Source organism: Euprymna scolopes, chromosome 29 (genome assembly GCF_053919585.1).
Source record: "Euprymna scolopes isolate OS-2025 chromosome 29, ASM5391958v1, whole genome shotgun sequence".
Classification (NCBI taxonomy): domain Eukaryota; kingdom Metazoa; phylum Mollusca; class Cephalopoda; order Sepiida; family Sepiolidae; genus Euprymna; species Euprymna scolopes.
In genome coordinates, this window is record NC_136510.1 from 62,438,773 (window position 1) to 62,452,072 (window position 13,300).

Sequence of the window (13,300 nt, forward strand, 5' to 3'; positions counted from 1 at the left end):
CAGCCGCAAAGCCAACTTTTCAATTGGTACCATTAAAGCTACGAATATGCACTTTGTTGTTGCTAATGCCTGACTGAGATATTTGAATATCAGGCGTTGAACGGCTTCTTTTCTTAATTTCAACTTTATCATGGAGAGACAGCTGTGAAAACTCAATCTGTTGAAGTTCATTTACCGTCGCAAAAGTTATTTCTTGGGGATGCAAGGAGACCATGGTTAAATTCTTTTTATATCAATTGTATTGGGAAATATAAGAACTAGGTAGTCTATTAGTAGAATATCAATTAGGGTAGAAGGAATACAATGTTTATGTGATCCTCTTGCGATTCAACTGAACCAGAAGTTCTAACTGAGTTGAATCATACTTTTATAACTTTTAGGTCACAGATTTTTATTAACGAAAAAAGTTTTACTATTTAACAACGGTTGTATTTATAAAAAGCTTGTTGTTAATTAAAAATAGGCGTATAACAAAATAAGCTTGTCATTAAAATTGCTTTTTTAATACAAATATTTTTTACTTTGCCATTATAAGCCGTCGAAAAAGGGGTAATACGCAAAAACATTTTAATCAAAAAAAACTATTTTAAATTGTATACAGTTTACAGAGTAATAAAAAATATACAAATATATTTCTTTTAAACTTTACAGATTAAATAAAATTTTACCGCAGGCAAACAAACGAAAAACATTGTTTAAATACATTTTATTTACAATTTTTTAATAATTTATTTTTTCATAAAAACAAAATCTTTGCCTGCAAAGGATGGTAAAGTTAGGAGATTACCATTTAAAAATGGTTTTATTGGATAACAGTTTTATCTAAAATTAAAAAAATGTGTCTTTATAACAAAACTTTGTAAATAAAATATAGAATAAAAAAGTTTACATGTTTGTATTATGAGCAAACAAAAAACATTTAAAGATACATAATTTTATTTACAAATCTTTTCACAACTTTTTATATAAAAATAAAAACAAACTTTGCTATTTACTATTTGCTTATTATAAAAACGGTTTTACATACTCGTCTTGTTATTGCACATTTTGATTAAAAAAACTTTGTTCAAAGTGTAAAACTTCTTGCTTTGTCCTCGTGGGATGTAAATAAATGCTAAAGCTATATATATATATATATATATATATATATATATATATAATTATATATATATATAATGTGTGTATGTATATATGTATAATGTGTGTATATATAATGTGTGTATATATATAATGTGTGTGTATATATATGTGTGTGTATGTATATATATGTGTGTGTATATATGTGTGTGTATATATATATATGCGTGTATATATATGTGTATATATATGTGTGTGTATATATATATGTGCGTGTATATATATATGTGTATAATTAGTTTAGGAGTGAATCCAATATAAATATATATATATATATATATATATATATGATGAAAATAATGGAAATAGTATTCCGACAAAATAGAGAAAATAAAAAAGGAATAAACCGTATTATGTGTTCACCAACGTTTCGTCTTTATTTCGAGACTTCCTCTGGGTGAATGAGATTAAGAAACCAAAAAATATACCAGTACAAAATATTTGAAAATGTTTCACGTGCACAGTGTGACGCAGTTCTATTTAAGAGAAACGGAAAATTGATGTTGGAAATTCAAAAAGGAAGGGGGGTTGGCGCTGTTAAAGAGAAGGAAATTTTAGTGACGTCATATAGTCGTTAATTTAATTTTAAAACTATGAACGCAAGTTTATATTCTTATTGGGAAAAAGATATATCTGTTGAAATTTAAATATAAATTTGTAACAGGAATGAAATGAGTGTTTTTTATGTAATTTATTGATTGAGATTATGTGTTAATTATTACAGGGGGTGTTTGAATGGTTTGAGAAAGTTAACCTGTGTCCACAGTTAAATAATGTTCTTTTAATAACAGTTTACTTATTAATGGCGCTACGTTATAGAAACCTCCACGTTGTTTAATAGTGCTTGAAATTGCGATAAGCGCAGATTCAAGGAGTCTCCGGCGCGGTTTATTTGAAATAAATTTAACTACTTTTGCTTGTGTGTGTATATATATATGTGTGTGTATATATTTCATTGCAACATAACCACACCTTTGATTTTAAACAAGCAAAAGTAGTTAAATTTATTTCAAATAAACCGCGCCGGAGACTCCTTGAATCTGCGCTTATCGCAATTTCAAGCACTATTAAACAACGTGGAGGTTTCTATAACATAGCGCCATTAATAAGTAAACTGTTATTAAAAGAACATTATTTAACTGTGGACACAGGTTAACTTTCTCAAACCATTCAAACACCCCCTGTAATAATTAACACATAATCTCAATCAATAAATTACATAAAAAACACTCATTTCATTCCTGTTACAAACTTATATTTAAATTTCAACAGATATATCTTTTTCCCAATAAGAATATAAACTTGCGTTCATAGTTTTAAAATTAAATTAACGACTATATGACGTCACTAAAATCTCCTTCTCTTTAACAGCGCCAGCCCCCTTCCTTTTTGAATTTCCAACATCAATTTTCCGTTTCTCTTAAATAGAACTGCGTCATACTGTGCACGTGAAACATTTTCAAATATTTTGTACTGGTATATTTTTTGGTTTCTTAATCTCATTCACCCAGAGGAAGTCTCGAAATAAAGACGAAACGTTGGTGAACACATAATACGGTTTGTTCCTTTTTTATTTTCTCTCTCTCTCTCTCTCTCTCTCTCTCTATATATATATATATATATATATATATATATATATATATATATATATGCACACATCCTTAAAATTAATAATGACCGGCTAATTATACACACTCTTAAAAATCGTAATGATCGATTAATTATTTAAGAATTAATCCAATAATAGAAATATATTATCATATACGCATCCTTAAAATTAATAATGATCGGTTAATTAGTTTAGGAGTGACTCAAACACAGAATCATATAATCATATACATATAAAAAATTCATAATGATCGGTTAATTAGTTTAGGAGTGAAATCAATACATAGAAATATATAATCATACACACATAATTGAAATTATTAATGATCGGTTAATTAGTTTAGGAGTGAATCCAATCCATACAAATTTATAAATATACACACCTAAGTAAAATACATAATGATCGATTAATTAGTTTAGGAATGAAGAGACTGCATAGAAATATATAATTATATACACATAATTGAAATTATTAATGATCGGTTAATTAGTTTAGGAGTGAATCCAATCCATACAAATTTATAAATATACACACCTAAGTAAAATACATAATGATCGATTAATTAGTTTAGGAATGAAGAGACTGCATAGAAATATATAATTATATACACATAATTGAAATTATTAATGATCGGTTAATTAGTTTAGGAGTGACTCCAATACATACAAATCTATCAACATATACACATCCTTAAAATTAATAATGATCGGTTAATTAGTTTAAGAGTGAATCCAATACATACAAATATATAATCATATGCACATAATTATATAATCATACATACACAGTTTTAAAATTCATAATGATCGGTTAATAAGTTTAAGAGTGAATCCAATACATACAAATATATAAACGTATACACAGTTTTAAAATTCATAATGATCGGTTAATAAGTTTAAGAGTGAATCCAATACATACAAATATATAAACATATACACAGTTTTAAAATTCATAATGATCGGTTAATTAGGTTAGGAATGAATTCAATACAAAATTCCATTAGTAGATTTATTTACGTGATTCTTGGAATGTAACAAACAAGCCGGTATAAAATATATCCTATATATTTGGAATATGACGTTTTTGTTATGCACAACAAAAACGTTTTTCCGTATTTCTTTTATATAAAACTGTTGTTGTATAATTAATATGTAACATTTAAATATCAAGAATATCAGAATGTAAAAAAAAAAAAGAACGAATTGCTGAAGCTCGAACCCACAACACTGGTGTTAATAATCGTAGACGCTGCGCACTACACTAATGAGACAACTGCTTTCATACACTTGTAAGTTTACTAAATAAATGCATTTCTGTTACAGATCGTGCGCATGCGCACAACGACAACATGGGCGCTATGCTCGTCAAGTTGTCATTTCTTTCAAGTTTGAACCCCTTTTTTGAATGCCTTAGCAAGTGTTTTAATCAATTAAACACCTCTAATAAAATTCTGCACCCTATATGCAATCTTTTGAGTTACTGCATGCCGTCAAGCGACCATCCGTCTAGGAGGAGATACAATTAAAAAAAAACAGAGACAGAGACAGACACAGACACAGACACATAGTGAGATTTATATATTAGATTTGTATAAATATCGAATAGTCTCAGGTCTAAGCAAATGTTCAAGGCGATAGAGAGAACAGACTTTACAAGAAGCAAGAAGACGAATGATATGGACTCTAAGAAATATTAAACAAGTTAAAGAAGTTTTGGAATCTATTTCTCAAAAGTAGAGGCATCTATGAGAACCTCAAGAAGAAAAGGGGCGTCCCCACCATTGATAGACAATAGCTGGGTGTTGACATGATTAATTAAAACAAGCCATTTCATGCCCCAATCCACAAATGAACAATGTCAACTTCATGTCAAGATTAGCTGCATATTTCAACATCCAAGAAAGATGGACGAAGAAGAAGAAGAAGAAGAAGAAGATGTTAATTTTCTGAATAATAGTCTCGGGAAAATCAGTGATCTAGAAAAGAAATCAATGCTGGGCATAGAATAGAGCGTGGAACGCTGGTGTTGATATGAAAAGAGAATGAAAAAACACCATGTAAAGTTATTTTGCAATCTTCGATGAAAACCAAAGAAACAATGTCAATAATATTAGATTCATGATTTATTTTAACAAAAATCATTTCAGTAATTGTATCCTGTGTAACAAAATACCACATTTATTCTATGGACTACGGTGGAGAAATTGTCAGATATTATTTGAAAATTAATTAAATAACGGAAATATAATATTGAATATTTTGTCAATTTAATTCATGTTATTTACCATATTCTTACGTATTTGATGACAGAAACAAAAGGCATAAAATTATCTAACAATAAAATGATTAGTGTATGTCTAAAAGAGACGCAGACACTACTCAATGCTTTGTTGATAAAGGAGAGCAGCAAAAGCTTCTAAAATAAAAATAAAAAAACAAAGAAAATAAAATTGCAAGAAATCTCAAGCCAGTTTCCTGCCAGTATTCGTATTTTCGTATTTTTGTTAACACTGAAAAATTTGCGAACCAAAAAGTTATCAACTCGCTTCATTCACTCGTGTCATCAAAGATTCCGTGTCATCAAAGATTCTTAACGACTCCAAACATAATGCGTACTCCCATCAAATGCTACGACCATATTTAAACGTAAATGAATGAAAACTATATATACATCTCATTTTTTATTTATGAAAATCGAAAAACTATGACATAAATCCAACAGCATCTTTATTGTTTTCGGGAATAAATATAAAAAAAAAAAACGCAATTATAGTTTGAAGTGGAGTTGGTTGTGAAAATGCCTGTTTATTTACTTCGTATAATAAAGGCAGACAATAACACACGAATTCTGAAGTTACTTTATAAAGCGAACAGTTTTTTATCTTTAGTTTCATACAAAACATCATGAAAATTGAAAAAGTCACGTGATTAAAATTATGTTGATTTTTCTCATTTGATGGATAAAAAAGAATTAAAAACACGTAAAATAGCATCACATCAATTTCTGTCAAAAACATTTTAGATTTCGTGTCTAAAATAAAATATTTGTATTAAATAATCATTATTTTAGTTTTAATTTCTATTGACAAATTGTAAATAAATATTGAACATGACACGTACGCATTTTTATTCAAATATCTTCATGGACTTCTCCTTGTGAACGCATTTATATGTGTGTGTCCTTCGAAACGTTGATGATTGTACGATTTTAAAATGTTTTCATTAAGTTTGGAAAAAATAAAAGGACTCACTAGAACGTTAACAAAATATTGAAATTGGACAATTGCCGATTCATTCTTGCCAATATGTAAGAACGAACGCAGGTTCTATCGATTTTATTTACCTTTGGATAGAAATATGCGACTTTATGAGCATTAAATAGAGAACCATATTTAGTTTTAATATTAATGAAGAATATTGAAATACTTAATAGTTATTCAATTTATATGAATTTATTTGTTATTTAAAACTACCGCGGTAAAATATATATAGAAACATTAATAATAAAAACTGAAAACCGAAAAGACAACAAAATGTAACGCCAGAAAAGTTGGAAGAATTGAAGCACAAATTATTTTAACTAAACGAATATTAAAAAAAATCTAAAGTTAAAAAAATAACATACTTGTATTTTAAATTTTCGTTTTAATATCACGATCGTTTTTCTTTCTGTATTCGGCATTGTTAGCCGAAAAAAATATTTCTAAGGAGAAATACCAATCGTTAGGAAAAATTTACCAGAGTAAAAAATACGCCTTTACAATTGATTATAATTAGGGCTATGACAACAGCATATTCTTTTCCTTGTTTTGATTTTCAGGCATATATCCATTGATATCTTATATGATTTTATGTAGATTGATGTGATCCTTGGTTGATTAATTATGTCTAACTGTGTCGGATATATACTCGAGAGTCAAAACAATGAAAAGAATATGCTGTTGTCATGGTCTTAATTATAATCATATTATTCTAGAAGAATCCCATTGTTGGCATTCATGATCATGAATCACAAATCACCATTTCTTGCTGCTGCGGAAACAACGTAAATGCGACTAGCAAACCGAATAATTCTAAAATAGTGAAGGTGTTTTACCTCATCGGCTTAAATAAGGCCTTTCCTTCATTCTGGAATGTAAATATAAGTTTCAGTTGAGTGCCACCGGTTTTCATTTCTAAAAATCCAAACAAAATAAAATCGAAAATCAAATTAAAATATAAAGCAAAATATAGACTTCAAAAACAGAACACAAGAAATGTTGTCGTGAATATAAACACGAGCAATCAGTTGAAATAAGAAAAACTACCACTAAATATTTCATACGTAATTTTTGGAATTTTGAAAAATATATATATTGTAAGTAAACATGAACATATCAAATATTTATGATTATTAGATATAAGACCATTTTGAATTATTAATATTAATGGAAAATATCTAAAATTCGTTTAATTTGAAATGTTCATTGGTTAACTTTGTAGTCGAACAAACTTTTAGTTTCCAAATTGATTGTCTAATTAATATCTGATTTCTATATGGAGTCGAAAAGGAAGCATTTATTATTTCTATATGGAGTCGAAAAAGGTGCATTTATTAGAATCGATTATATGTATTGAACTGTGCGTATTATATGACAACGTCCAATCTTTTCGCGTAAAAATGGGCGAATCGTGAGACATATGCAGCACATATCTCAATGGCACACGGAACAAGAAAAAACTGTCTACTTCATTTTGCGCTTTTTCTTTTAGTTTTTTAAATGAATAAATTACAAAGCAATCAGATAATTTTTAATGTTTGCGATATCGACGTTATTTTTCAATCTAAAATGACGAATGAAGTGATTTTATCATTAAATAAACGTTGAAATCTTACTAACATTTGATTCATGGATTTGAAAAATATTAATTTCTATTTTCAAAACACAAAAATATTTCCTATTGAATAACTGATATTTCAATTATCGGAATTCTTTTCTTTTAATCATTTTTCATGATGAATGAGGTTATTGGAACATCGTTACTAAAATATCAACGATGTTTCAATTGTTTTGTTGAAAATATCTTTTTACGAAGAGAAATCAACTGTTTCTAATTTCTAAAGCAGATGAGTTTACGAATTCGAACTTGATGTACGTCGCTTTGTGTTTCGCAATGAATGAACAATCGACAAAGGCGCTCATATCGCTAACGGTATATACATACACTACAAAAACCTATAATGGGGGGGGGGAATTAGTGGGTAGGTAGATAGATGGCTAGTAGTTTCGGAAAAGGCTACACAGATCCTTGAAAATTATTCTTAAGTTTTGACTTAGCAATCTCATTTGTATTCGATATCAAGCGCGGAAAACTATTTTGTTGAAACTGTTTTTAACCATTTGTTCCTTTAAAAGAAATATATGTTATAGAATTTATAAAAAGCTGTTAAACATATGATATTAAACAAAATAATTATGTAATAAGAGAAAATTACATATATACATTTAGTATATGTGTACATTTAGTATATATATATTTTATGGATAATAAACGTGGATGTTATTCTATTGTATTACATTTATGTTTAAATCAACGAAAGTTAAGTAATATTTAGTTCTATGATAAACTACCCTGTTTTAGATAAGTTCATCAAAGGAAAATATTCATTAAAATGTAACACTTTCTTATGTATACGCTATTTATATTTGTTGTGAAAATACTTGCCAGATAGTTGTATTCTCAGGCCGTCAAGTTCAAAGTGGCTGAGCAGTGACTTGGTTCCCACCAGTTTTGGCAAATAGCAAACAGAATCCTGAACAGAAGCGTGTGCTCTATCCCAACTATAATTAAAGGACCTAAGGTAATCTCGTCAGCATCAGACAAAACCAAACACTTTGCCAAGAACTTTGCAGCTAATTTTACCCTATGCGACTAGGGCTCCCCCCCCGTATTTGCTCCTGTATCAGAAAACACGCTATGCAGCATATAAATATCTGTGCTTGATGTTGCCAAGCTAATCAAAAACCTTGATTCCAGTAAAGCAACTGGCCCTGACGGCATTCCAACCACAGTGCTCAAAAAGTTTCAATCAGAACTAGTTCCTATACTTACAAAGCTGTTTAAGCGTTGTCTTAAGGAGAAATACTTCCCAACATGCTGGAAAACCTCATCAGTATGCCCTGTATTAAAGAATTCAGGTGATCGGTCACCTCCCTCTCAGTGCAGACCAATAAGTCTCCTGTGCGTCATGAGTAAGTTACTGGAATCTGTGTTAAATAGAGAAGTAGTCAACCACCTCAACAAAAATAACCTTTTCTTCTTTCAATAAAGTTTACGTTTTCTTAGATCTACAGCAGATGCGCTTAGGGTTATATCTTATAGGATTTGCGAATCTCTCGATGGAGGCTTCCCTTCTAGGGCAATTGCCCTTGACATATCAAAGGCCTTTAATAGGTTATGGCATAAAGGTCTACTTCACAAGATCTCCCGCTATGGAATGTCTTTTCAATTATTAAATCATTTCTCTCTGATAGGTTCATAAGAGTAGTGGTCGATAGGCAGAAATCAGAAGCTCGTAGTATTAATGCTGGAGTCCGTCAAGAGTCCATCCTGTGTCCCAATCTCTTCCTGATCTATATCAATGATCTTCCAAATCACATCCTAAGATCATTCGTAGACATTTATGCTGATGACACTACCATCTATGGCAGTACATCAAAGATCGTAAACGACCTAGTTCTCTCTGATTCTCTCTCCTCTGATCTTGGTCATGTGGTACAATGGAGAAAAATGTGGCTGGTTATTTATAATTTAAAACCAAGATTATATCTTTACATAATCAACGTTCTGACGTTCTGATCCTCATCAGGCATCAATTGAAATGAATAGCCTTCGTCTTGGAAAGGCTCCATGTTTTGACAAGCTTCAGGGCTTGCCCTTTACTCCTGATCTGAAATGGAACACGTACATCAAATCCATAGCAAGATCGATGGAAAAATTGTGTGATTCTTCTATCGATCGAGTAGATATCTCACTATTGATGCAATTCTCTAGCTATATAAGAGCTAGGAACGTCCAAGGATAGAGTATTATTGCCACATCTGGGCAGGAGCTGCTAGAAAGATCTTATCTTTCCTTGACAAAGTTCAAAATAGACTTCGTAGCCTAGTGGGGATGCCCTTTTCTCTTCCCTGCAACCTCTTTCCCACAGAAGAGAGGTTGCGAACCTGTCTGTGTTTTATCGTTTTTTCATGGCAAGTGCTCGTCTGAGCTCCACTCTATAGTCCCCCCTCACTAAACATTTATAAGAAACACTCGTCTACTTGAAAACACTATGAATACTTTCCCCTACTCTTTATCTGTACCTAAACCTAAACGTAGATTCCATGAACAGAGCTAATTCCTTAGAACTGCACACCTGTGGAACTCTCTTCCGATAGCCTTCTTTCCAGCTGACTACAATATGGCTGTCTTCAAGTCCAACATAAACGTTTTTGATGAGCCATTCCCCTGAAGTAATAAAATTTACCAAATTTCCATTATTAACGATTATTATGATATTATCTCTTGTACTACTGTACACCTTTTAACCCTCGAGTGCCTTGGTAAGTGGTGATTCCTTTGTAAGAAAAATGAAAAAATTACTTGGCTTCTCATCAATATAAATTGTATGATCTAGTTTAACATATCTCAAAAGAGCAAAAATGTATTAGCCTTGGTTGTATTTTTTCTCGTCTAGAATTGACATTTTTTCCAATAACTAATATGCTGTTTCGAAAAATGAAAATTCTTTATTATTTAGATTAGCTTTAGGTACACAATCTGCTGACAGTAAATAAGTTTTCATTTATAATGGTAGTACGCAATTCATTTATAATGGTAGTACGCAATTCATTTATAATGGTAGTACGCAATTCATTTATAATGGTAGTACGCAATTCATTTATAATGGTAGTACGCAATTCATTTATAATGGTAGTACGCAATTCATTTATAATGGTAGTACGCAATTCATTTATGATGGTAGTACGCAATTCATTTATAATGGTAGTACACAATTCATTTATAATGGTAGTACGCAATTCATTTATAATGGTAGTACGCAATTCATTTATAATGGTAGTACGCAATTCATTTATAATGGTAGTACGCAATTCATAATAAAGTCAGAGACATACAGTAAACACTTGTGGCTTGTAGTTTTGTGATATATATATATATATATATATATATATATATATATATATATATATATATATATATATATATATATATATATATATATATATATATATATATATAATAGATCCTTGGCCTTCGGGACAAGATCAAAGTGTAGTATCTGTTCCGGCAGATACTGCACTTGAGATAATTTGTACCAGTCAATGGAGGGGAAATCCTCTATACTGGGAACCGCCTGGGTAATACCTAGGAGGTCCACCCTCCCAGGCCTTGCCACCGGGCTTTCCGGTGGGGCAAGTTTATTGCTTGCTGCCTGAGGCGCCCCGACCGGGGAATGCCGACGGGGTTACTCAGGCAATTTTTAAAATTGCAGGAGTGCCCCTCCTTTAGGGGAGCCTGCGGGGTTCCCACTTTCCGGCCTTGTGCCACATAATGCTGATGTGGGCAGCATTTAAATAAAAACCCTCTATACTGGGACAATTATTATTTTTGGTAACCAGAGTGCCCTTTTAGGGGAGCTGGTTTTTACCTCACATTAAAAACGGCCTTGTGCCTAATTTGCTCAGTGGGGGAGCAAATAAATACCATCTGTTCCGGCAGATACTGCAAGCTATGACTAGCTATGACTAGCAAAGACCAGATGTGGGGGCAACCCCACATGCCTGACCATTAACCAGCTCCCATTTCCCACCTCTCGGGAGCTGGTCCCCTTTTTCCCTTCCCCCTCCCTTCACTCCTCACATTAAAAATCGGCCTTGTGCCTAATTTGCTCGGTGGGGGAGCAAATAAACACCATCTGTTCCGGCAGATACTGCACTTAAGATAATTTGTACCAGTCAATGGAGGGGAAACCCTCTATACTGGGACAATTATTATTTTTGGTAACCAGAGTGACCCCTTTTAGGGGAGCTGGTTTTTACCTCACATTAAAAACGGCCTTGTGCCTAATTTGCTCAGTGGGGGAGCAAATAAATACCATCTGTTCCGGCAGATGCTGCACTTAAGATAGTTTGTACCAGTCAATGGAGGGGAAGCCCTCTATACTGGGACAATTATTATTTTTGGTAACCAGAGTGCCCCCTTTTTGCCTACTTTTAGGGGAGCTGGTTTTTACCTCACATTAAAAACGGCCTTGTGCCTAATTTGCTCAGTGGGGGAGCACATAAATACCATCTGTTCCGGCAGATACTGCAAGCTATGACTAGCAAAGACCAGATGTGGGGGCAACCCCACATGCCTGACCTTTAACCAGCTCCCATTTCCCACCTCTCGGGAGCTGGTCCCCTTTTCCCTTCCCCCTCCCTTCACTCCTCACATTAAAAATTGGCCTTGTGCCTAATTTGCTCGGTGGGGGAGCAAATAAATACCATCTGTTCCGGCAGATACTGCAAGCAAAGACCATATGTGGGGGTAACCCCAGATATAAGACCTTGGTCAATGTAGGGGCAACCCTTCATACCAATTGTCACTATCCAGCTCCCATTTCCCACCTCTCGGGAGCTGGTCCCCTTTTTCCCTTCCCCCTCCCTTCACTCCTCACATTAAAAATTGGCCTTGTGCCTAATTTGCTCGGTGGGGGAGCAAATAAATACCATCTGTTCCGGCAGATACTGCAAGCTATGACTGGCTATGACTAGCTATGACTAGCAAAGACCAGATGTGGGGGCGGCCCCACATGCCTGACCTTTGACCGGCTCCCATTTCCCACCTCTCGGGAGCTGGTCCCCTTTTTCCCTTCCCCCTCCCTTCGCTCCTCACATTAAGAATTGGCCTTGTGCCTAATTTGCTCGGTGGGGGAGCAAATAAATACCATCTGTTCCGGCAGATGCTGCACTTAAGATAATTTGTACCAGTCAATGGAGGGGAAACCCTCTATACTGGGACAATTATTATTTTTGGTAACCAGAGTGCCCCCTTTTTGCCTACTTTTAGGGGAGCTGGTTTTTACCTCACATTAAAAACGGCCTTGTGCTTAATTTGCTCAGTGGGGGAGCAAATAAATACCATCTGTTCCGGCAGATACTGCAAGCTATGACTAGCTATGACTAGCAAAGACCAGATGTGGGGGCAACCCCACATGCCTGACCTTTAACCAGCTCCCATTTCCCATCTCTCGGGAGCTGGTCCCCTTTTTCCCTTCCCCCTCCCTTCACTCCTCACATTAAAAATCGGCCTTGTGCCTAATTTGCTCGGTGGGGGAGCAAATAAATACCATCTGTTCTGCAGATGCTGCACTTCTATTTCTTGTTCTCTTTCGGTGGAGGAGAAACCCTTCACGACTGAGACAATTTTTATTTTTGTACCTTTTCTCCACGTTAAAAAACGACCCTGGTGTCTAACTCTGTCCCGTGGGGAGGCATAGTAAATAGGTATATATATATATATATATATA

At 33.1% G+C, this 13,300-nt stretch overlaps 1 protein-coding gene across 2 annotated transcripts in view; it reads right to left on the reverse strand.

The window, feature by feature from the left end:
• The window catches only part of LOC145252667 (extracellular serine/threonine protein CG31145-like), a 201,457-nt gene that overhangs the window by 23,806 nt on the left and 164,351 nt on the right, over positions 1-13,300 (reverse strand). For both annotated transcript variants that reach the window (XM_080112448.1, XM_080112449.1), the window contains exon 4: positions 6,842-6,920. In XM_080112448.1, coding sequence (XP_079968574.1) covers positions 6,842-6,920 — 79 coding nt within the window. The remainder of the gene's footprint in view (positions 1-6,841; positions 6,921-13,300) is intronic.